The sequence below is a fragment of the Drosophila nasuta genome, chromosome 3, assembly GCF_023558535.2.
Source record: "Drosophila nasuta strain 15112-1781.00 chromosome 3, ASM2355853v1, whole genome shotgun sequence".
Taxonomy (NCBI): domain Eukaryota; kingdom Metazoa; phylum Arthropoda; class Insecta; order Diptera; family Drosophilidae; genus Drosophila; species Drosophila nasuta.
Window position 1 is genome coordinate 28,280,447 of NC_083457.1, and position 26,715 is coordinate 28,307,161.

Below are 26,715 nucleotides of genomic sequence, written 5' to 3' on the forward strand. Positions count from 1 at the left end.
TTTCGCAGTGCGATAACATTTTATCATTAACTGCGATGTTAACACCCTCCCTGCTCTCAATCACCTATTATTATATCATTCAGAGAAATTCATTAGCTATTCAAACCCAAATTTTGATTATTTAAAACCAAATAAGAATACAACGAACTGCCATTGTGAAAAGATAAAATCACATCTTATTCTCCGTAAGCAAAGATAAATTTACTAATGGTGTAAAGGATGGAGATTAAAGGCTGATTATAATGTGGGATGCTATGATTGTAATTAATAACAAGTAAGAAAGCTACAGTCGAGTGTGCTTGACTGTAAGACACCCACTAACCATTTTGAATAACCAACTAAATTTTCAGGAATCATAAATACTTTAGTTACTATTGCAAGTACCAAAAATTACACTTGTTTTTCTATTGTTATCGATTTGCGGGGGCGTAAGTGGGCATGGCCAAAGATTGAAACAAAGTTGATCAGCGATAAAAAATTCTGTCACTGAGATCTACATTGGTGTTCATACGGACAAATGAACAGACGGATATGGCTGTTGCTGATGTATACTTTATAGGGTCTGAGATGCCTTCTGCAGCCTATTACACAAATTTCCTGGAGGTACAATGTTATAATACCCTTCTAGGGTAAAAAAGGGTCATTATATTTACCACAATTTATATACCTAAGCCAATGATTTATTATATCAACATATTCTTAAAATCTCGCCATTAATACAAATTGTTTTCTTTTAAAATGAATATCTTTATTAACACCGAGATGTCCAGAAAGAACTAATATTAATAATTCCATGAACTCTGACAACTAAACTACAATAACTAAATGAAGTCATTATCAATCACGCATTAAGGGCATAATATCTTCATGGGAGGTTGCAATTCTGTAAGATCATTTACGTTGAAGCGTAGAAAACGAGAGGAGCATCACAGCATTTCCCACAGAAACTGTACTGCATACGCGCGCACAATGAAAAACGAAAGCGATGAAGTAACTGACACGACAGAGTGCCGCTAGTGTTGCTTGCATTTAATTTCCATAGAAAAGTTGCACAATTAAGCAGCTTGAAGCATCAGTACAAAGAATCATTAAACGCTTCAACCACTTCAAGGCGGTCGCTCGGTCTCAAGCAATTCCAAGCGCTTCAAGCGAGTGGGCGCGAGTGCCAGTTTTAGAAAGAGCAGCTCAAGCTGAAGCTCGAGCTCGAGCAGATGACCAAGTTTGTGGCGACTCCGAACTCCCGACTCCGATTGCTGGAGTTCGTTGTGTCCCGCATGGACAATGACTTCAAGCGACGTTTTGAACTTTCCCAACCTTCTCGACGTCGCATCGGATACAATGGAAATGCTCTGGCTCTTGTAATTTTTTTATTACTAGCCAAAGATTTATAGGAAGCAATACTCCAGCCACTCGAGAAGCAGCAAATGATTATAAAAAAAAAAAAAAACAAAACGAAAAAAACGAAAGTTCCCGTTGAATTTTCTTTCTCTTAGCTTAATAAAATGTGTACTTTGTTATTGTTTTTCGTATACAATTGAAAGGTACTTGGAAAGGTAAACAGTTCCAGTGCATGCTGAGATGCCACTGTCTGTCTCGATTGCCATTGCTGCTGCTGCCGCTGTTGTTCTGGCGGCTCAGGAAATCTTCCAAAAAAATACAATGCCTGCTGTCAATATCATAAAATGCAATCGCACCCCAGCAACCAAGAAAACAAAACGGCAGCAGAAGACTTGAAAACGCTTCTTTAACGCTTTCGGGGCAACTGATCATTAATTTGATCGCATCATTTTGAAATGCAGCCCATAGGAAATTACGCCTCATCCGGTAATTATTGGTTTGCCTGGCCCTTTAAATCTTGATAGATAGATATTCGACGATATGTAAGATGTACTTAAGTCGATATCTACCATACAGTCCCATGGGGCAACCAGCGGTTTCTCAGCGCCGCCAGCTCCAATGAATTCGTTTCGCTGACGTCGATTACAACGACGTCCATCTACAGGTGTATCTAATGCTTCTAATGCTTACAATATGACTTCAATATGGGCGTCATAATTGTAATTTAGTTGAGATGATGAAGTGCTTAGACCTCATTTAGAAAGCCAACAAGAAGTCCATAACTTCAACTTCAACTAACTCGAGTCAATCAAAGTATTTTCAAAGATTTCATCTACCATGAACTACTTATTTTTACTTAGGTTGACTCAATTAGTAAATCTCGATTGAGTGTTCAGCGCGTAATGATGACATTAAAGTTTGTAGATCTAAACTAAAAAAGGTGCACAAAATTTATATAAATTTCGGTTATTATTTTAACAGATATCTTCCTAGTTTTTAGTTGTCTGCAACTTTAGTAGGACAAATTCAGTAGTTGCAAAGTAGAAAAGAAAACAAATTGAATGACCCAGCAAATGAAAAGTGAACGCAACTCATCGACTTCCCGCCCAACATTTAACACTTCAAAATAAATATAAGAAAAAGTAAATAATCACAGAAGATGAAAAAATAGTAATAGTATTCGTACATTTTCTTTTGAACTTTTAAGCGGCATTTCTGCAGCTTTTTTTTTATTAAATGAAAATAAAGTCTCGCTTTCTAATTAATTGCCAGAGTTGCGACGCCTACACACAAAGTGTATGTTGGCGAGTCTGTAAAAAGTGTATTTTCCCTTTTTAATTTTCGCCAATTAAATGGCCAGACAACAAAAAAAGCTGATTACATTGTAAGCGCCCAACCAACAAAATGACGGAAGTACAAAAAATTCTCTGTGAAAGGTGCAAAAATATAAGTATGTTTGAGCGCGCAATTGAGGGGAAAAAGTGCAAACAAAACGCGATGAAGACGAAAGTTGTTGCGCAAACGAAATTAAATTAAAATGAATGCCATCCAAATGAAATAATAATGCAATTAGTTAAAGCCACGACCACCAACAAAGCGGTTAACAAAACACCAACACCAACGACAAACGCAACAACAACACCGCCAATCGTATGTGGCATGTGGCGTGCAAAAGTTTCGCCCATTTTTTTTGTTGTGCTTCGACTTCTGGCAACGGATCTATTGAATAACATTTGCGTAATTAAATTCGAGTGCCGAGGGTTACCGAAAATTAAATCATACCGCTTCCCCGGCCGGTCAGAGGCGTCAACGGCAACGGCAACGGTAACGACAGCAGCAACCACAACAACAATAACAAACGACGTACCCGGAGCCAAAAAACCGTAGCCATACCCTTTCCGGGGCCATTGACACGTGCTGCTAACCGAAATCGTGAGCCGCGATTCGTTTGTTTGCGCTTTTCTAACTCGTTATGTTTGCATTTTGTTAACGTGTCATACATTAGTTAGTTAACAATCATTTTCAACATATGTGTGTGTGTGTACATGAGTGTGTGCGTGGTATTTGTACTTGTTGCTGCTCACTTTCATTTCTAATGCGCCGCTACTGAAGTTTCTTTTCCTAATGTTATGCCCTTGCCATTGAGTTATAACAGCTTTCACATGACACTTGCCACCAACTGGTGTGCAGAATCTGCGCAAATATTTCCGGAATTTCATCGACAAGCTGTTTGAGTATGTGAGGTTAAAAATATAATATTTCAGCTACCGTTTTGAAGGAGAAAAATTATGTAACAGGTCAAAAACTGTTTTAGCTAAGTGAAGAACTTACGAATAAGCAGACAACAAATTCGAGATTAAAATCAATCGATATCAATATCTGTATAATCAAGGATTTTCTTAACCACAGTATAAAAAAAAATACTTGATTTTTAAATTCCGAAATGTTTGATACTACTTCCATTATATATATTTTGTTAGTTCAATCAATAAACAGGTTTAATTGAAACTTTAATCCTCAATGCACGAAAAGGCTTGATTTTTAAGTACTTATTTTCTACGTATAAAATACTTAAGTTGAGTGAATTTGAATTTTCGAATTCGAATATATATAAGCATATTTTGTAATATATTTTCATCTAAATATTTTTACTACTATGAGAATCCCTACATATTAAATACTTTTCAGCTTTGCAGGGCATTCAAACAGTCGTTTTGAGGCATATTGATTTAACTTCTAATATTTTGTTTGTTTGTTGCCATTGTGTTGTACCATCATAGGTTAACACTTGCTTGCCACTTGCTAAAAGTGAAATTATTGTTGTTTTACGTACCGTGGACTACTGTTGTGACATTGTCATTTTGTCAATTGCCTTGGGACTTTATGCCTAGCATTAGCTTCTAGCAGTCGACGAGTTAGCATTTTGCAACTTTATAAAACCTAACTAAGTTCGAAAAAGTCAAGTGAAATGGAAAGTTCAGTTCACCGTCTGTTGATGATTATTTGCCTGTCGGAGATAACGAAATTGGATGGCGAAATATGTTTACTCAATTTAGATGGCAATTAATCACAAGGGCGGCGGCAACTCAACTTGATAAATTAGCTTTGAAAAGTTCATCTAATGGTCAAGCGGCGAAGGCAAAGAGAAGCTGCTTAACTTTCGTTTTCAATAACCAACGCGTTTGGAGACCACAACACAAAAATAGTGAATTAATAGGGCTAATAAACTGCAAACTATTCGAAGCGAAGGCCTATTCGGAAGGCGTTGATGTGGTTGTTAACAACGGCGGTGAATTTGCCCCCAAGGGCATAACTTACATCTCGTCTGTCTATACACCTGACTATTTTTTGCATATCGACGAAAATAGTTGATTAATTGCGATAAACTTTCAGCGGCGAACATTTAAGCGAATAAAAATAAATAAGGAAGCAACAGCAGCGTGTGCTCGACTGTAAAATACCCTTTTTTCATTTTTGGCACAAAGCACAACAGTTCGAAATCGATATAATCGTTAAAATATACTAAATATAATACGATATACCAAAATACTTCATTTTTAAAATGCTAATTGTATTATAAAATACTACAATTTATCAAACAACTACATTTGGTATATCGATATACTACTACATTTAAAATATACCATACCATACTATATTTGGTATATCGATGGTACTTCACTCAAAATATATCATATCAATATCCCAAATTACAAAACATATATATTAGACAGAAAGATGCAGTGAAAAATATGACTACATCGGATCGGCAATTCACACTGATCAAGACTATATATACTTTATGGGGTCGGAGATGTTTACTTTTATCTATATAGTATAAATTACAATCCCCCGTCTACGTCACGAGTAGATGGTATACAAAATTCAAACTTCACTTTCAGCACGAAAATTGATTGGTTTGAACGCCCACAAAACTGAAGATCTTGGCCAGGCCACGCCCCCTTCGTGTATCTCCTTTCACACACAGAGCGACGCACAACGCGATCGATGATTGGCACAATCTTAGAAATTCAATTTCACACACTTGTCGCTCACCGTCTGCTAGCTAATTATGTTGATGTTTTTTATCGTTTCGCCCGCAGCTGCTCCTCCTGCTGCGTCCGAAGTGCTGAAGTGCTGAAGTGCAAAAATCGTTTGTCAAAGCAGAAAAAATAGAAAATTTCATCTCCGTCACGGTTGATCAAAGAGCTCAAAAGATTTGCGAATTCGTAATCTTCTGCTGCATAGTTGTTGAAAGCATTTGAACATTTCATAGTTATTTATTATTAATCGCATTTTAGCAACCATATAAGCTATAACGAATCAATCAGAAACAACAACAAAAAAATAAGAGGTCTGTAAATGGAAAAGTTTTCATATTTAATTTAATAATTTGAGAGATATTATTAAATCGAATTAGACTTTGTCAAACTATTTTATTAGTTTTAGGACAAACATTTAGTGGATAGTTTAGCCATTTCTTTATTTAATATTCAAACTGCATTCATTAACAAGTAGGAGTTATGTTAATTGAATGTTGAAAATATCCGAATTTATGTATTCGAACTGCCTTAAATCAACAGAGCAACCCATTCATTGATTCGAATGGCATTTCTTTCTCTCTGATCTTGGATCTCAACTTTACTTTCGATTATATAATGCTCGCCAGCGGCGTCCACAAAGTTAAATCGAATACAGATAAGATGCATAGCGAACTTTATCATTTTGTGCTTGTGACTAAATGTTGAACATTCGTTATAGTATTTTTAAACTTTTGTTATTTTTTTCTCATTGTTGTAATTTGGCACCTTCTTGAATGTTGTCTGGGCGGGCTGGGTGAAAGCGTTTCGCTTTGAAGTAGTCTTTGTTTTAATTTTCCTGGAGCTGTGCGCTTATTATGCTAAAATCATTTAAATTATAATTAGTCATTTACATTTGTCTAGTAGCACTGTCGCGTGTCGTAATACTGAAGCCAACTAATAATGCTCATGGGAAGTGACGGACTCGGGCAGACTCGTACAATTGGAGGTGTGAAAGTGCTCAGCTTGAGGTTCTGGCGATTAAAGATTGGGCGACTGTGTGCCACCCACGTGCCCGGCATGCCCAAATGGAAAAACTATCCCGCAATGTTTTCCATTTCAATGACTCTGCGGCCGACCACAAGAGCAAACCAAAAAGGCAAAAGACACAAAAAGAAAACAATCACAAAACGGCAACGACAAAAACAACCACGACCACGACGACGTTGACGACAATAACGAAAGTGAAATTCTACACAAAGATCGTGTCCACGCTTGACCAGCCAAGTGCCATGCCTCTGGCACCGGCTCGGCTCGACTTGGCTAAGCTGAGCTATGCTATGCTAATGTTTTTGCTTGGCCAAGCCAAGCCCCAAAAACAAGCGGCAAGTGGCGGCAACTGCAATGCTGCACATTTAGACTGAGACGTTGACAAACTAAACTAAGTGAAATTTGGGTCAAGGAAATGCCAAACGACAGGTTAGAGCCCCGCACACTCACACACACACACACACACTCACACAGATAACAGTTATTGGTCAGCTTGTTAGCAATTTGGAATGCACTAATTGCCAAGTTTGTGTCTTGAATCTTTTGTTATTGCTTGCAACGGATCTGCATGGGCCGATAACCTTGCTTAATATGCGACTCCGATACGCGATATCTATGCACGTAAATCGTGCATACGCCATGGTGGCCCCTGCTGCCCACCGAGATGTGCCACCGAGGCGAAAGCTAAGCTAGGAAAACCTAACGCCACTGTTACTCTTGCTGGTGACATCAACATGAACATCGACATCGACATCAGCATGGCAAAATTCCAATTGATGTATGTGCGCTCGCACTTCTTCTTCGGCTTTAACAGTGACTTAACAGTTTTGCAAGCCGCTGTTAACTAGTTGGCACCGCTGAGCAGCTCTTAACCGCAACGCGTCGCTGTAAACCGTTTCAGTTGAGATTCAAACGCGCACGCGTGCGGACGTTGCGAGTGCTTACACACACACAAACACACACAACGTATACAGAGAAAGCATATGAAACAGGAATATCGGTGCTCCCAAAAAAACCGAATCAGTAGCAGAAGTAGAAGCCGAAATAGAAATGTTTACCATTTAAGCGTCTCGCGCGCGACTCATAAAAATACTCGCACGTCGTGCTCTCTTGCAACGGCACGCTCTCGCTCTCTCTCTCTCGCTCTTCTTCTGGCAACTCTTTGGAATTCTCTCGCTCTCTCGTGCTAAAGTGAAAGTTTTGCCACACAAAAGTGGCAAAGGTCCGTTATCTTCTTGGCCAGCGCTTGGCAAACGGGCAACGCTGACAATCAGACACACGCGGAGCGTTCAGTTGACCGGACGCATGGCGCTTGTTCAAATTTCGCATCGCATTCGCATTGTGCAACTGTAAATTCGCCGATGTACGCCGTTTATAAACATAACAAACCAATACTAAATGTATAATTTAGTGTGTGCGGTTAACAGTTAGAGTTATTTAAATTGTGTGTGTTCAAGTTCGAGTTCGAGTGTTGTGGTGTTTATTTCGGTGTTGTTTCAATTCGTTTCAAATTTTATCAAATCGTGCATGCGACGCGCGTTCGTTGCCTAAGTCTTTCGTTTTTTGCCTAGCGGTACATTTAGTCGAGAAGTCGAGCGTGCGGCGCGGAAGTTACAATTTCTTACAATTACAACATCCAAACACCACACTCATTTCGCACTGGCTTCGCTCAAACCCTAACTGAAACTTGTCGACCGTCAGTCTAGCCGGAGTGCCAAGTGTCCCAGTGTCCAGCAAGCGAGCAAGCGATCAGACTGACCAACCGACAGACCAAACACGACCGCAAACATGTTTAAGTGGGTTATGCCGGCGTCGCGTAGAATCGCGACGATAACGACGACAACACAACTGGCAACTGCAACAGCAACAGCAACAAGAACAACAGCAGCAGCAACCACAACAAGAGGAACGACAATAACAAAGCGTCAACTACTTTCCAACGCTTTAACAACTTTAATAATAATAGGCGCATTATTTGTGCAGACAACAAGTGGATTTAGATCATCAATTGAATCGAATGGCGGTAAGTGTCGAAGACAATTTCGTATTGAATGGCAAAGAAAGTAGTCGCGACTGCTCAAACGAACAATAATAGAAGCTGTAAGAATTATGAACAGAATGAAAATCAATTTGGCAAATTGCAAGCTCATGTTGCGGCTCGTTCTCATTGACAAATCGAATCGTGTCACTTGACACTTTGATGCCACTGCGAGTGAAAGCCCCTCTGGCAGCCAACCAACAACATTAAAGCAGCAGCAACAGCAGCAGTCTCAACATTGATGATGCTATTGACAATGGCCAAAGTCAAAACCAAAAGCAAAAAAAACACATAAACTGTGCCTTTGTGTCAATAAATGAACAGAGGCCAACAATTCCACATGAAAAACTTTGGCACAGAAAATGACTTTCCACACACAAATACACTCACACATTCACACACACACACAGACACTCAAACAGTGAGACAGATAAACGAGAAGCGCAACGCACTTGGCAATTATTTGGTTCATTTTATGCCACATTACGAGCACACACATTTTGTATTTGCCATTTTTACCTTTTTGCAACAACAACAACAACAACAACCACAACAAAGCAGTCGAGTAAGAGCTACAGATGAGCACATGAGTAGACTCATCTGTCCGTCTGCCTATTCACACACACTCTCACAGTTTTATATACTTTCTTATGACAGTTTTTTAGCTTGTGTATTTGGCTTTCTGCAAACGCCGCCGCTGTGGCTGTTGTCGCTTCCTCTGTCGCTTTCGTGTTAATTGTTGCCGATTTAAAAAGTGAAACAAATTTCTAATGTGTCAGGTTATTAGCTGCTATCGAAGGCACTGGCACACTTATTGTGCTGTGTGCCCAATACTTCAATCGAGTTCAGCAACAAGCCAAAAGACTTAAGCTACAAACTTTAATGTGAAAAAAGGCTCAAGTGGATAATGGCAAAGAAAATAAATATTTGTCACATGCAATTCAGAAAAACAGAGCGAGAAATATTATAAAATTGTATTGTAAAGATTTGGTATATATAAATAAAAATACTTTCAATGTCAAATTGAATAACTGTTGTTTAGAAAGAATATTTCCAGATCTCAAATAAAATTAAAATTTATGAAATACAAAGTCAGACTGAATCTTAAGCATATTCGTAGGCATATTTACATAAATTAAATGATATTAACATTTTCTTAAATCTATTATAAAAACTATACTAAAAGTAATTATAAGTTTAGTTTGAATACTTTTTAACAAAAGTCCAATCAACAGTGCAATTAAGTTGCTAAGGTATTATTTCGTATAAGTTCAATTGAATGCAGGTTGTTAAACTCTTTCATAAGAGTTGAGCTGAGTCGAAGGTTCACGGCCCTTTCGGTTGGTCTGCAATTTGACTTTATTTATGCAGCTTACACAGTGAAAACCTCTTGCCAAACACACACAGACACACACATAGATGTAGACACATTCACACAATCAAATCATCAAATCATTGAACAAACACTTTTATAGGTTGGCTCAGGTAAAAAAGAGAGAAAAATCAGTGCTTCCGTTTTGCGGACAACGCTGCTGCGTCAGAGGCAGCAATCGCTGTGGCTGTGGCAGTTGCAGCAGCAGAGTTAGAGTCAGCAAATGCCAATCATGCACCCAATGTATCATTAATAATACTAGCTGCATGTGAGTGTGTGTGTGTGATCGACGTCTAAGCAGAAAAACAATTTTCAATTTCTATTCAATTTTTATTTGTACACCAAACGAAACGAACAAACTAAAAAAAAGAAAGAAAAATCCCGCGGCGGCCACTGTCCTAGCTGCCAGCGCGTGCGAAATGAAAATGTCTTGGCCAGTAGCCACAACAACAACAACAATAGCCAGCTTTTGTTGTACAGGTTCTGATCGAAGAGCGTGTGCCAGTTAGCGTCTATGCACTTGTCGGTCCGCAGTTGACGTTGAGTTTGCGGTAATTTGCGACTCACTCCAGTCGACTTCATTCGACTCGACTCGACTCCACTCAACTTCGCCTTGGGGAAGGAAGCTGATGTTGCCGCTGAGTGTGGCTGCAACTGCGACTGTGGTTGTTGCCATGTTGCTGCAGTTGTGTTGCTGCTGGCAGCAGTCAGTCAGTTGTTCAGTTGTTCAGTTGCTCAGCTGCTCGGTTAGTCAGTCCAGTCAGTCAATTTTCAGTGTCTTTGGCATCGATATAATTTCGAGATCACGTTTTTACCGCTGTCCGGTCAAATGCTCCACATTAAGCCGAGTCGTCTGCGTCTGCGTCTTCGCCTCTGTCTCTGTCTCTGGCGTCTTTGGTCGCGGTTTCGGTCTTGGCAAATTATTGTGCTTAAAAAGCAATTCATAAGTCAGTTTTGTTTGCGTTTTAGGCGCTTTGGCTAATTGCTTAACTGTTGTTGCCCTGACACTTGATCGGTTTGCTTCAATTTATGCAAATTACGTATACGCAACGGTGTTTCATTTCATTTCATATTTCGCTGCATGCAATTAATGTGAAAGCGACATTTCTGACTTTCTTCCACAATTTTATTTTGGGTGGCGGGGCAAGGGCAAGAGAGAGAGGGAAGGGGGCAAAGCGGACTGCTGGTTTGCCTCAAATTTTCCCACAGACGTTTACCACATCATAAAACTTAACTCAATCGCATTAAAACTGTGACACATCATCAACATCAAGTGCCACCGAGAAGAGCATTTCACCCAGTGCACACACACACACACACACACACTCACATAGATAAAGACAGACACGATCATAGCCATAAACTTGTACTCGTATATCAGATGACGGCAATTGAGCTGCACTTCCTACGCCACAGAGAGTAACTCGGAACTATTAGTGCATAGCTCAAAACGCTTGTGAATGAGAGTCGTGAGTAGTGTGAGTGTGTGTGAGTATGTACTTACACTCATACCCGTTTGTTATTTGCTATTTAGTTTATCTTTTAAGCTCATCAGCATTGCTCAAGTGCTGCTCGTCTTGGCCAACGTTTCCTTTTATCGACAGAGCAGTTACAAATTATCGACTTGTCAACACTTCCAAAACCAACTCCAATCCAAGACGCAGACAAAGTCACAGTTGGAGATGCGAGTCGTGGAGTTGTCTTTGTTATGGATGCGTCTAACAGGAAATACATAGCAAACGTCAAATTTGTTTTGACATGTTTGGCGGTGAAAGTGAAATTCTCTCTCTCAGCAGCCGATTGGCTGCTGCTGCTGCCGCTGCCGTCTTTTGTGAATGTTATATGTGTTGCCGAGGGGAAGTGTTGGAGCTGTGTTTGTCGCCGCTTCCGTTGAATGACTCCACACATTCTAAAGGCCTTTTGTTTTCGCAATAAAATCTGCATACGCATTTAAATGCTTGCCTTTCATGTGCAGTGATTATAGTCGCTTTTGTTGCCTCTGAGATTCTGCACTCTTCTTCCTTTCCATAATGTTCATGTGGTTTTAGTTATCGATCGGACTATTGCCAAAATGATGTCATTTATTTCGGGCCGACAACTTTCACTGCTCCGTTCACACACTCAATTTAACGACTGCGTTTGTTCATCATGCATATTTGATTTGATGTTGAACGATTTGTTTTTCTTCTCTATTTGTTTTGCCAAATTTTTTGTATTGACTGCAAAGTTTCTTAAACCAATGTTCCCACAAATGTGTATCAATAATACTTAGTCACTAAACAAACGAGTAGCTAAACTTTTCACTTAGCTGAAACGCGTTCATTGTGCGGAAAAACAATATCACAAACGAAATAGAATAATAACAATCATTTACATACAAAACAATGCAAAGTTCTTATCATGCTCGAGTCAAACTGAAATCGAGTGACCTGGCAAAAAAGAGAAAAAATAAAACCCCACAGAAGTATCATAATAAGAATAGCAGTAATAATAAAAGAAGTAGTAGTAGTAGTAGTAAGAGTCGCAATGAAAACAAAACGGAATAATGTACTTACATACGATTTATGAACAATAAAGAAGAAGAGCACAGCGAGCAGACAAGAAACGACACGAAACGAAACTGGCGCAAAGCTAAAAGCTGAACCACACACACATTCCCATTCTGTGCATGGTGTGACTGCGTGTGTGTGTGTGTGTGTGTGTGGGGCCTCTTTTGGTGTCGCTGTGCAACCTGTTCACGCTGGACGCACTCGACTCGCGGTTGACACTGTGATTACCTTTCTTATTGCGGACAGCTGAAAGCAAACACACACGCACCACACGCTGAAAAGCCACACGGAGATGGGCACGTGAGAGTCGCCCAGAATATTCAAATAGGATTTTTAACACTCTAGAAGTTCACTGCGTGAATATAATAACACAATATTTATTAATTTACACACATCAATCAGAAATGCAAAATCAAACTCAAAGAATGTCGATTATCGAAGCGAACACTAAGTGGCAAAGCGATTAAAAAGCGTTACAGACGTTAAGAATATCGATAAGCGAGGCGAACTACAATTCGATTAACTGTTCATGTCAATTAAATTGCTTGCACTTCATTTAATTAAGCACACACTCGTTAATAATATAATAATAAGTAATAGAAGAATGTTCATTAATGCAATTTAATATACCGTACGCTCAGGAATGTTGACATTCTTTATTGCGTTTAAATTTGTGTTAATCATTGCGATAGCAACCAGTTGCCACTGGAAAGTGCTAAGCATATCGATGACAGCGTCGTGACACGATAAGCCTTTGTAGCATCTCTGATACGCCCGTTGTCCGCCAGTTATTTTCAGGTTTGCAGTACGAAAAAGAAAAATAACAACAGACAGTTTCCCATTAGAATTGCACGCGTATAATATATACAATCGTATAAATATACAAACATATATGAATATGTGTGTGTACACACTGGCTGGAGCACTTGCACATTCACTGTTACATTACCGGTCTTTTCGGTCGCCGCATTTTTTATTTGGGTCACTGTTACAATTTTTACACTGCCATCGACGTTGACGAGGAGAGCAACCCAGGTTGAAGAGGAGGCGGCTGCAGAGGCGACTGCTTGACTGGCGATCGGTGTTCCGATTTCGATTCAGATTCGGATGCTGTGCCAATTCGAAGAGCGAGGAGCGACACCCGACCCGGTGCCAAATCAAATGGGGCGGTCTGAAATGCGAGCAGCAGCTGCAAATATGTTGCAAGTACACATGTGTGTTGTGAGTATGTGCGTGCATATGTGGCACACAGAGCTAGCTCATTTTGTGACTTTCAAATGCAATTTTATGTAATTCAAGGCGCTGTCTTCCCGTGTGTAGCATGTGTTTGCGTGCAAATCGGTTATATGGTGCATGCCACAGTCCAATTCACCCAGAGCTTGACTACTAGTGCATGGCAGCCAGAGTTATGTTTAATGTTACTGCAGTTGCAATTGCTGCTCCGACTTACTGTTAAACAATTCAATTACATACATTGTGATTAATAGAAATGTTTTGTTCCGGCTCAGCTGCCACAAATTGTTGCAGTCTATTTGCTGCATCTGCATCTGCATTTGACCCTGGCCCTGGCCTTATTAGACAATTGATAATCATCTCGCTGGATATAATCGAAATCTTTCTCTTTCGTTTGGCGATAGTTGTGTCTCAAGGGTCAAGCTTACTCGATTTATTACACAAAATGTCGACGAACAAAATAATACTTAATAAGAAGAAAAAACAACTTTCATTTTCCATCACGCAAAACGGAAAACTTCTTGCGTGACACCGCAGAATGGTGTGGAAAGAGATGCGAGCTTGTAATCTTAAGATGGGAGTTGGAAGATTGAAGACTGAAGACTGCAGATTAAAGATGATGGCAAACATGGCGCACAGTCGCACGTAAAGCCCATTAAAATTAATAAATACATAAAAAGAGTCTCGTAAAACAACAGCAACAAATCACAAAACAAATTCAATTTAACTAGCACGAAAACAACAACTCTCGCTTTAGCTAACTCCAACGATTGTGGTTGTCGTTGTTTGTATTGTTGTTGCTGTTGTTGTCATAATTAGTTGTAGCCCAAATCAAGCGATAGCTGTAAACAGTTTTCCTTTTGTCCATGAAAAGTGAAATTAACCCAAGATTAAGATGAATGTTGAAGTTGTTTTTTAATGTTAATTTTGTGAAAAGTGACAAATCCATTTTTCTCCTTTCTTCTTTCTTTTCTTCTAAGCGGACATCTTTTTTTTTGTTGATGTGTGGGGAAATTAATTTCGCAAGAAAAGTTTTGTGTGTATTTATTCGTTTCTAATTATAGATAAACTCTAATTATATCTATTGGTTCTCGGGCAATTAAGCTACTTATGGTGTCCATAAATGTAGTCCAAGAACATTTAAACACTTTCACAAAGCAATCAGAGCAAAAAACGTTAAACACCAAATTGGCCAGAAGCGTAGCAATAAATTATAGGCCTGTAATATTAAAACTGATCTCTAGCCAACTCAGAAGCTATTAAACTAGCATGTTTGCATTTACTTCCAGAGTATCTATTCTTATACACCTTTAATTCTCTTTAGTTTTTTCTTGTTTTTTTTTTTTTGCAGCTTTGAGCTAATTGATCGATAATAATTTTCCATTTTACCGTTAAAGCGCCTCGTTTGTTTACATTCTTTGGAGCTCGACACGTTGCGTCTCTGTCTCCGTCTCCGTCTCTGGCACTGTCTTGATCTCGGCATTTCAACCGGCATCTGGCACTCTTTGTCTTCCTCTCGGAGAAGATGCTTGGCAAGAAAACAAGTTCTACGAATCCGATCTGCTCTGTAGCGTGCAGCATATTTCATGATTTAATTAATTTTCATCTGTGTGCGTGTGTGTGTGTAAATTTCACTGCATGCGATGTAAATGAAACGCAGTCGATAACTGTTTCATGTCGGGGCCAAAAAGAATTTCCAATACATGCTTCCAATCGAAGTTGTTGCTGCAACAAGGGCTCCAGTGACATACTCTTGTTGTTGTTTTTGTTTGTTGCGGTTCTTTCTTTTTGGCAACAATTAATGTTTATGGTCAAGAAGTGGTCAAAAGAACAACCTGTTATCTCATTTTGTAGTGGCTTCTTTGTTTTCTTATAATTCTTTATACTCTTGTTGAAAGTATTTCAATTTTGCAAGCAATTGAAGAACGAATTTAAAATTTTTGATCAAATTAAATAATAGTTGATAGTTCAATACATTACAAAAAGTAGAGACCATGACTATAAAAAACACGTTAATATAGTCAATAGAAATTGTATTGTTTCACAAAGTCTTAGTCAGCCTATGTTATGATTTTAATAATAAATATGGTTGCGAAATAACCACTTTTTTTCAATTTGTTGCTCTTCCATTTCTGTACGATAAGCACCGAAAAATTTTGGAAATGCGGCGCAAAAATTATTCAGGCGTTTGACACACTTTCGTTCCCCCCAAAGTCTGGGTCTGAGTCAAGTCTAGAGAGTTTGGAGAGCGTACACAACACAATAAACAAGAGAGCTAATGTGTGAGTGTGTGTGGAAGCCGGCTTTTGGCTTGCGCTCAGTTGTTGCTCTTGACGTTGTCGTTGTTGTTGTTGTTGCTGCGATGCTGTAACCTATTTTGCATGCCACTTGGTGATTATTACGATACATTGACTTGAATTTCTTGTTGCAACCAATTAGGGTCAGAGGCATAATAACCCCCTGAGATAAGTTGCCCCAATCGCGCGCAGCGACAACCACAAAATAAATCAGAAATCACAAATCAGATATAAGATATAAGAGTCACGCATTCTCGGTTACGACTTTGGCCACGCCGCCGCTGCTGCTGCTGCTGTTGTGGCAGGTGTGCCCCAAAAAATAACTAATGCTCATGCAGCGACGCGTATAAACATTCTTTGCATATTTAATGGAGAGTACCGAAACGACGTTAGAGTTTTTGCTTTATGATTTTCTCGGGTGTTTTATGGCATTCTCTTCAATTTTGAAGAGCATTGTGAAGGTCAACACTTTGAGAATGGGAGACGTTATGCTGTTAAAGAAGCTGTGAAATAACCACGATATCTTTTATCATACTCGAATTTCGTAATAGAATAGAACTGAGAACTTGTAGATTCTAACGGAATTGAAATTCGATCTGAATAACTAATAAATAAATGTATTTAATAGTTTGAATTCTATATTATCATAATTATAACATTTAAAAACGAATTCAATTCAACATAAATACAACATTAAAGTTAACCATTGATTATAGTATTTAGTTCTCAGTAACATTAACTAAGCTAAAGACAACCCTTTGTTGGATTCAAATCAAACAAAATGATGTTAAATAGCATAATTATCGCACTCTCGTTCGTTCCCAGAGCCTCACAACACCCAACACCATAATTATGTTAGCTAAACAAAAGAGGCGCTGTTAAATGGCAATGTTAAGTTAACAGAATGTTTGCTAAGCAACCAACTTGATGTCTTGTCTGACGTCTGCCTGCGGCCGTTTCTCATGCCTCCTCTCTTTGGCATCGTTTTGTGGGTTTACTATCTTTTTAACGATTGTCGGAAGAATACTTCAACGCACTTGAGTGTCTAATCATAAAATGCGAAATGTCTGCAAATAATAAAGCCACAAAAAGTAATATTAATAATAGACAAAAAAAAAAGAAGAAGTAAAACCAGCGCCACTGAGCAGAAAAACGAAATCGTTTGAAAAATTACGAATAACAATAACACAGAAAAAAAAGAAACAGAAAAAATGAAATTAAATGAAATAAAAAGGCAAACAAAACACTATCACTTTTCTCAATTATGTGAGTTTTTTGCGGTGTTGAGATGTTGAAGTCCACGGCCGAGTTGGAGTCGGAGTTGAAGTTGGGGCTACGTACTGGACATTCTAATTGGAGTTTTAGCGCTGCGCGTTGATAACTTATTCACTTTTCTCGCTCTGTTTACTTTCACTTGACTCCAGCTCTGAGACGTGCCCAGCATGAAGGAGCAGGGTTTTTTTTTTCGAAGTATTTTTTTTCGTTTTTTCTTCTCGCCTTACTTTACAGTTTTTTTTTTTTTTGGGCTTTTTATGAGTCAGGCTGTAACTGTAAGTTAATGTTGGCTTTCTTGCAATTTCATTTTCGTTATCGCTTGATTTATATTTAATTAGCAAGTTAATTGTTAATTGATTGCGACTACAACTCTTCATTTATTTATGGGGTCTTAGAATCTAGCACTCGTCTTCCGTGTTGAGAATTTCGGGCTATGCTCCAATTTGGGGTAAACATTGACACACTCTTCAGGTAAATTCGGAATGGGAGCAGCCACAAGTTGAGGTGTTAATTGTTTGCCTAAACTCGAGTCAAATGCCAGTCTCAATTGCTTCCCTTGCTGGCTTGTCTAATTGCAGCACGAAATCAATGAGCGTCACTTGAAGCCAAATGTCAAGTGAGATGCGATTGTAGTTTTTGTAATGAGAAAAGTTTCTTAGCTCATTTGCCAAATCAGGCGAAATAAAAAAGTCCCCAAAAATGCAATCAAACTGCATTTAACCTAAACGAAAAAGTTTGGGGGAGAAAAAACCAGGTAAAAAGGCAGCGTTGAACTTTGACATTGCAGCAGCAACTTGGCAGCACTTTCACTTGCCACTTGCTGCTGCTGTTGCTGTTGTTGCTTCTGCTGCCTTTCGAAGTGGCACGTTTTAGTAGTTGCCGACTATGATGACGACGACGAGTCGCTTGCAGAACGACAAACGTTTCTCATGTTAATTGAGTTTATTGTTTTTGTTGTTTTCTTGCTTCATAATTAGCAGTGCAAAATGTAATTAAAATACTTTTCGTCAAGTGCATAAAGAGGAAGCACAAATATTTAACAAACCAACAAATTGTCACTTTCATTTCAAGAATTTCAGACGCACACAACAAGATTTTCACTGGCTAATCCAAATTATGTACAGTTGCCTGGCTTTGATTTTGACAGACAACTTAATTAATCGGACTAAGCCTCAGGCATAACAATATACTTAATTGAACTCTACCATTTGGCTAAACGGAAGCCTTAAAGTTAGTACTAAACTAATTATGGAAAGCTTTCATCTTTTGGCAAATGAAAGCACACAGATCTTAATAATTAGAGAATAGATTGCAACACATCACAAAATTGAGCTTGAAATTATTTCAACTTGTTAAATTATTATCGAAAGATTTGTAGTTAACAGAGAAAAGTCACACCAACAAATCACACCAGTAATATAGGCTTATTTACAAAGCTGGTTTGCACACTTGCCATACTTTTATTTTATTAACAAGTACGAATCTTATTAGCAGAAGAATTTTAATTGCGAAACGTCGAAAGCGGGTTTCAAATATTTATAAAATGTCTATTGCAATTATATCTTTTTGCTTTTCACAAGTCACAACTAACTGGATGTTGTTGCCTTTCTCTCCGTTTTGCAGGTGGACGCAAATTGTTTGGTGGCTATCGCATTACCCCGAAGCATTGTCGCGCCACCAAAACGCTGCCCAGCTCCGATCCTCGATCAAATGGACCCACCATCTGCATGTTCAATCATGAGTGCGCACAGCGAGGCGGTGAAGTGGTGGGCGCCTGTATGGATGGCTTTCTGTTCGGTGCCTGCTGTCAGATTCCGCAGACGCATGAGTTGGCTAGCACCTTGATCAATGATGCGCAGAATGCTTACTTCCAGCAACATCAGCAGCAGCAGCAACAACAGAAACTGCAACAGGCAGCGCAATCCTCCTACGAGAACTACGGCGAGCAGCAGCAGCAGCTGCAGCAACAGAAGCCACAACAGCAACAGTATGACCAGCAGCAACACAAGCCACAACAGCAGCCGCAACAGCAATATGGTCAACAGCAGGAGGAAGAGCAACAGCAGCTACAGCAGCAATATGGTCAGCAGCAAGAGCAACAACAGCCTCAACAGCAGTACGATGAAGAGCCTCAGCAATATGTTCAGCAACAGCAGCAACAGAAACCTCAACAGCAACCACAGCAGCAATATGATCAACACACGTCACAACAACAATACGATCAACCATCGTCACAACAGCAATACGATCAGCATCAGGAGGAAGCACAGCAAGTTAGCGATGAGCAGCCAGCACAGAACATCTACGATCAGCAGAACTTAGACAAGGTCTATCAGCAATTGAGCAGCACGACCAGCATTGGCCAGCACAGTGTGCAGCCAGTTGTCGAGGATGAGGTGAGCTTCTCTAGCGGCTCTACCGAAGCAACAAATTCGCAATCAGCCAGCGTCGAGTTCGAACAGGATGCCGAGCTGCAAGTGAACAATGATGCGGCCAACTTTAATGAGGTTAAGGTAACGGAACAACCACCAGCAATTCATGTCAACAAGCACTCTGTGAAGATCAACACGTTCTCATCGCCGCCTGGCAACGATGACTTTGTGATGCAAGTGCTGGCTACATTGCCACCTGAGCACAATGATGATATTGTGACTTTTACCACCGAGGTGCCCACCAAGATCTCAGACAGCACCTTGGATCACAGTTCAGAGTCCAACTCGTTTGAGGAGACACCAGCCACAAAGGCACCTGCTACCACAGCTGCGCCCACGACAGCCAAGCCAAAACCTCAGCCAAAGCCACAGCCCAAACCTCAACCCAAGCCACAGCAGAAGCCTCAATCGAAGCCACAGGCCAAGCCAACGATTCCAGCAAAGCCAATGCCACAATTGGCCGAGACCATGAAGCGCCCCGTGCAGCAGATCAAGGCGAAGCCAAAGCCTGCCGCGCCATCGAATATGCATCATCACAATCATCTTATACTGGATGGCGGCGAGTTCACGCACAGCGATATTACACATCCTGGTGCAGATGCTGATCTTGTCGAGGACTTGCAGTTCTCCACCGGCTACGGACCCCAACCAGTCTATGTGCAGCCACCTCAGCAACAACTATCATCGCAGAGCTACACTTCCTCCTCCAGTAGCAGCAGCAGCAGCACTCAGCCTACAGCTGCCACGGAAGATAAATATATTCTGGTGCCCACCTACAACAATGAGAAGCGTCCCAATCCAGTAGCCAGTCAGAGCAATCCCACCACAGTCTCCTCGATTACCACGCATGTGGACTCCATTGAATCGATCATCCTGCAGCTGAGCAACAGCAGCCATGGTCCCAGCTACAATGTGGTTAGCCAGCAGACACCTTCTTATGGGTATGCACCGCAGACGGATCACAGCGAGACAACAGCTACAGTCACAGCACAACCCGATGGCTACTATCAACAAAGTCAGGATGAAGGTGTCAAGTCGCCAGAGCAGGATTATGCCTACACCACGAGCCCTAACTATGAGACCAGCTACGACAAGGTGTCCGACGAGCAGGATGTTTCCGCTACCGGCAGCCAGTCCGCAGAGTTACCAACACCGCGTCCCACATACAGCGAGGATCAATCCTCAGTGTTGGATGAGCACACAATGCCAGCCACTGGCTACAATGATGCAGCGATCCCCTCGGGCCCACAGACCTCGGAGTTCAACAAAATGCCCGTCATGGGCATCGCTTACCCAGTGGACATGGCGTACCTAGAAAGTGAGTCGGGACAGGCTGAGCTTTCGGGCTATGGTCAGCTGAGCAGCGGTTCCCAGGAGGCCAACACTGAAGTCAGCTATCAGAAGATTACAAACACCTACACGGAGCCACCGCAACCCTCGCCTGCCTATGTGCGACCCTCGACTGCAGCTAATCGTCCTGTTGCCTCGTACATTGGCATGGTGACAATGCAGCACTACAACGATCCGCTGCCCGCCGAAGTGTCCGTTTCGTCTCACACCACCAAGGTGCAAGAGCAATACGATGCCAGCTCCGATGGTTATCAACAGACGGAGAAGTTGTCCATTGCCAGTCCAGCACCCACATCCAGTTATATTGCCAGCACCACAACAACGCAGGCACAGCGTCCGCAATACGATGCTATGGATAGCTCTTCCACACGTCCTGTTCTGATCACCGCCAGCCCCAAGCCGCGTCCCAAGCCCAGCAGCAAGCGTCCGCCTACAAAGAAGACTCCTCCGGCACAGCCCAGCAATAACTACAATCAGCCACAGTTTAGCGAGCAGAACACTAGAAGACCCGCCTATGACGCAGAGGAATCTCCTGTGACACACATACAGATCAAACAACCATCGGGCAACTACAACGCGGAACAGGTGACACAACCAGCGGACACGGGTTACCCACAATCCCAGTCACCAGCTGCCAGTTATGATCAGCCAGCGGCAGCCCCTACTGTCAGCTATGATCAGTCATCTTCGCCAGCCGCCAGCTACGATCAGTCGGTGTCTCCAGCTCTTGACTACGCCCAGCCAACTATCAGCTATGAACAACCAGGTCCTGCGCCAGCTCCAGTCCCCGCTCCAGCGCCAGCAGCAGAGAAACTCGGCTACAATGAGCAACCTGTGGCCAGCTCGCCAACACGCAAACCAGTCTCATCCAAGCCAATTTCCACCAGCTATGTCACGGGTCCAACTACACCACGTCCACCTGCTACCGTCGATTATCACTACGACAAGGTACCACCACTATTCATGGCCGACGACAAGCTGGATGCCTTCATACAGAGCACAGCTGAGAACATCTTAGGCTCTACGCCAGGCAACTATCAGCCTCCTTTGTACGCCACAGCCTCGACACCAATTCACATCCAGCAGCCCACGAGCAATTATGGTGGCCACAAGAAGCCAGGTTTCGTGCAGATCACACCTAAACCCACTGCCATCAATCTGGTGAGCTCCAATTCTTGGATCAATAACAACGAAAACAACAACAACAAGGTGGCTGCCACCACAAACTCTTACATCTATGGCCCAAGTGTGACCCGTCGTCCGGTTAGCACACCGGCTGTGGTGAGCTCCAATGACTTTGAAGATCCGGGCTACTTTGGCATGCCAATCGCCGGCGCGGGCAGCAGTCCAGTTCACGTGGCCTTTACGCAATCGACAACCGAAACATTGTTCGGACTTCCCTCTGATGATAAACCCGCTTTCCCTGGCTACTATGGTCCCACACCCACATATCCGGCATTCTCGGTGCCCGGCGAAAAGGTGGGCCAACAAGTGAACGAAGAGACCTACACGTCACCCAATGACTTCGTTAACTTCCCACCGGTGCGCAATCCCAATCTGAATATGTCTGCCGCCTCCAGCGCTGTGACCAGCGATCTGGAGCTGTCTACGCCTGCATTTGTTGAGGATGTGGTGCTGAAGGATAAGATGCATACGCTCGTGCACAAATTGGTTGCCTCGTTGCAGGGCAACTTTGAGGCTTTGGCTGACATGATCGACGAGACCAACAATACCGCAACCACCTATGCCGCCGGCCCCGTTGGCGGTGCCACAACGAATGTTAACCGCAAGACCACTCGGAAGCCAGTGCGTGTGGCAACCACAGCAAAGCCCAAGGCTACAACTAAGAAACCCGTGACACGTGTGTCCACCAAGGCGCCCAACAAGAAGACTTCTGCAGTCAGCACGACACGCAAACCGGTGACACGTCGAACCACTATACCGAGCACTACAACGCGTCGTCCCAGCTCGAAGAAACCCACCAAACGCATTGGCAGCACTGTGAAAACCACTGCACGTCCAGCGAATGATGAAATCGTAGACGAGGAGGATGAAGAGGATGTGAACCCAAGTCCGCATGAGAATGAAATCGATCAGGGATCTACGCTCAGCTCGTACGGTGGTGCCTATGGACGCAAGATACGTAAGTATTGAGTGATTGAAGCAAATGGACATGAAGCATAGACCCCAAGCCAACTGTCTCTATCACTCTCTATCTCACTCTCTCTCTCTTTCTTGTTTTCTCTCTCTTGTTCCTAATAATCGCATTTACATTATAACCCCAATCGATCCACTGTTTGCTTATCCGCATCCATAACTCCTGCAATCATCCGAAAATCATTCCAAAATATTTAGCTCGTCGACGCAAACGGCCTGCTCACAGGCATCGTCATCATTGAAAAGCCATCCTAAGCCCCAAGTCACACAGCTAGTTGTAGTACCCCACATCTCCTAGTTCCTCCCCAAGTTCCTAGTAGTCCAAGCACCTTGCCTGATCCATTATGCATTCCCCAATATTGCAATTCTATGTTTCCTCTTTGTAACTCTCTTACTCGCTTTAACTGTATCTCACTAGCTGTCAGTTTCGGCAGCTAGCTTGCTTACTCGCTTATTTTGTGCTCTCTCTTTATTTCTCTATGCCCGTCTCGCTCTCAATCTCCCACGCTCTATCACACTCTCTGTTTCACTCACACTCTCTCGCTCTGTGAACACTCCCTACTCCTAACCTCACATTTCACTCCCCATCAACAGAATGCGGCGTTCGTCCACACGTCAAGTCCGGACGTATTGTCGGCGGCAAAGGCTCCACATTCGGCGCCTTTCCCTGGCAGGTTCTCGTCCGTGAGTCCACCTGGTTGGGACTCTTCACCAAGAACAAATGTGGCGGCGTTTTAATTACTAGTCGCTACGTCATCACCGCCGCTCATTGTCAGCCTGGGTAAGTTCTTTAAACCATCGAAGTTAAATCATTTGCTAATAATTTGTGCCTCCTACAGCTTCTTGGCCTCTTTGGTCGCCGTCATGGGTGAGTTTGACATCTCCGGCGATCTGGAGAGCAAACGTCCCGTCACAAAGAATGTCAAGCGCGTCATTGTGCATCGCCAATACGATCCGGCAACGTTCGAGAATGATCTGGCGCTGCTTGAAATGGACAGCCCCGTGCAATTCGATACGCACATAGGTAAGTACCTTAATCACCATGAAAAACGCTTAATTTAACTCTTTCAATCTACACTTGCAGTGCCAATTTGCATGCCCAGCGATTTGGCTGATTTCACTGGACGCATGGCCACGGTCACGGGCTGGGGTCGACTCAAGTATGGTGGCGGTGTGCCCTCGGTGCTTCAGGAGGTTCAGGTGCTTGTTGCCAACTGGGAATTGCCCGCATTCCCAACTTGACTACAGTCATTTGTACGATTAAAAACTTTTTAATTGCTTTCTCACACGCTACAGGTGCCAATTATCGAGAACAGCGTTTGCCAGGAGATGTTCCACACCGCTGGGCACAACAAAAAGATCCTTAACTCCTTTCTGTGCGCCGGCTATGCCAATGGGCAGAAGGACTCTTGCGAGGTAAGTTACACTTATTGAACAGTTGCACTCATGCAAAACACCTAATCAATCAATCAATGTCCCTTTTTTTGCAGGGCGACAGCGGTGGTCCTTTGGTGTTGCAACGTCCTGATGGTCGTTACGAGTTGGCTGGCACCGTTTCCCATGGCATCAAGTGTGCGGCGCCATACCTCCCGGGCGTCTATATGCGTACGACATTCTACAAGCCTTGGCTGCGCAGCATAACGGGCGTTAAATAGGCCACGCCCACTTGGTCAAGGCGCAACAGGCGAACTGTAAATAGAAGTAGTAGAGTTAGAAACTAGCAGAAAACAAAGTTAAAACAACTTTCATATATTTTGTAATTCGAACGTCGCATTCTCGACTCTGACCCCTTCATGCACAATCACCCCCTCAATTCCCCCCACATACACTGTCATTAGCTTAATTGGAAAAGTGTAGCAGCAGTAGGAAAAGCAAAACAAAAAAAAAAAAAAAGAAAAATACTCGTGAAACATGAGCAGGACACAAATTGAGTGCCATCTACAGTTTTGCATACCACGCAAGTGACTGTCAAACTGCAAGCGCACAATTTGTGTTGCCTACTTTGCGGCGAGTACTTTTATTCATTTTAGCTGCGCGTGCCTAACAGAGTAGTCTGAATGTGTTTAATAATTACAAATTAAACTAATTTATTGAGCCTAATACGCAATAATAGCTTAAGACATAACATATTTATTTGTACGCTAAGTCTATTTATTTATTTATTTAAATTATTTGATATATATTTATTTATTGACGATTATTGCTGTTTTTTTTTAAATGTGTGCGCCAATTTCATTTGATTCAACTAAAAACTTCACGCGTTTTGATTTTCATATTTTAATAATGATAATAATCATCAATTGTTAATTTTCATAGGCAAATTGTTGTTATGTTAAAATGAAAGAATGCGAGCGAGAGCAAATGTTTTTAGTTCAATTGAATTTACTAATTATTTAAATTATTTATATTTCTCTATAAATATATATACATATCTAAACTTGTTAGCAACTTAAGTGCAAACAACGAACAAAGCGAACAAACAAAAAACATGACGAAATAAACGAGAGTAAATTAGTGAAATAGCATTCACAAATTCTTGAACTCCATTGAGAATTGTATTTCCTTGTACTTGCAATGAATTTGAATCAGCAAATCCGTTTGCTCCATTTACTCACAAAGCAAAAGGGCGAGTGAAAATCATGAAAAGTTAATTTGATTTCATGTTGTGCAACTCTAGACCAAAGAATGCACGAAGAGAATTCTGAAAGGTAAGCAATTTACAGTTTGGATATAAAGGAACTTTCTTCACTCCCAGTTCAATGCAAACTCATTGATGGCACTGCACTTGACTCGCATCAACTTTTGACTTTTGCTTTCCCCAGTTGCCATGTGCATATTGAATTTCATATTGCCAAAGTTGTTGCATTAACCCATTTGCGTCAAATCTCCTGGGTACCCAGATACCATTGCAGCCAAAGAAGCCATCATTTTCAGTTTTCAAACAGCATCTTAAATAAGATGTTATGAACAACTTTGTACGCAAAAAAGTACGAGACATTGCAAGCGATTTTAAAGCTATTTCATTGGGGTTAAATTTCCGGGAAAATAATCGCTCTGACTTTATACTTATGGGGGAAAATATTCGCATAAACAACGCAGGTGAATTTTGGCTCTTAACGTGAATTTAAAAGCTCCAAAAATAAAAAAATCATAATAAAACGAAAATCATTTCTGTGGTTGAGTGCTTTTCAAAACATGAATAAACGTTTCAGCACAGGGTGTCTTACAAAGAGGATTTATAGCTAAATTTGAGCTGGAAATAGCTAAAAAGAAATTCAAGAATTCTATAATAAATATACAATATTTACAAATTTACTGCAATTTATTTCTTCTTGGCAACTCTTCAATTTATCTCTATTGCAATCCATTTATAGACTCAAGCAATTGAATTATTCAGGCTAATTGATTTGCTTTTCAACAATTTATACAAGCTAAATGGATTAATTTGCATATCACAGATTTAGCCAGCGACAAGGACGACGACAAGGACAAGTTACAATTTTAGTCAGGCCAACGAGACAATGGCAATGAAGCTGCAGGCATTTTGGCTTGTTTTTCATGCCAAAAATGTACTTAAAATCGTGTTTTAATTCAAATTGGCGCAC

The 26,715-nt window shown here is 41.3% G+C and overlaps 1 protein-coding gene across 2 annotated transcripts; it reads left to right on the top strand.

Annotated features, from left to right (window-relative positions):
• The first annotated feature begins 7,359 nt into the window (after positions 1-7,359).
• LOC132792371 (serine protease filzig) lies at positions 7,360-25,009 on the top strand. Of its 2 annotated transcripts, XM_060801713.1 has the most exons (7): positions 7,367-8,430; positions 18,795-23,096; positions 23,705-23,891; positions 23,950-24,134; positions 24,195-24,310; positions 24,407-24,526; positions 24,601-25,009. In XM_060801713.1, the coding sequence occupies exons 1-7, from the start codon at positions 8,196-8,198 to the stop codon at positions 24,763-24,765; spliced, it is 5,310 nt and encodes a 1,769-aa protein (XP_060657696.1). In that variant the 5' UTR covers positions 7,367-8,195; the 3' UTR covers positions 24,766-25,009. The 2 variants fall into 2 exon arrangements, with proteins under 2 accessions (XP_060657697.1, XP_060657696.1); XM_060801714.1 differs by lacking the exons at positions 23,950-24,134; positions 24,195-24,310; positions 24,407-24,526; positions 24,601-25,009 and having other exon boundaries at positions 7,360-8,430; positions 23,309-23,754.
• The last annotated feature ends 1,706 nt before the right edge of the window (positions 25,010-26,715 follow it).

Bases quoted from the DNA above. Each gene is read 5' to 3' on its own strand.
- LOC132792371 (XM_060801713.1), top strand. From the start codon at position 8,196: ATGTTTAAGTGGGTTATGCCGGCGTCGCGTAGAATCGCGACGATAACG. The intron at 8,431-18,794 runs GTAAGTGTCGAA...TCCGTTTTGCAG, and splicing joins ATCAATTGAATCGAATGGCG to GTGGACGCAAATTGTTTGGT. The intron at 24,311-24,406 runs GTGCTTGTTGCC...CACACGCTACAG, and splicing joins CGGTGCTTCAGGAGGTTCAG to GTGCCAATTATCGAGAACAG.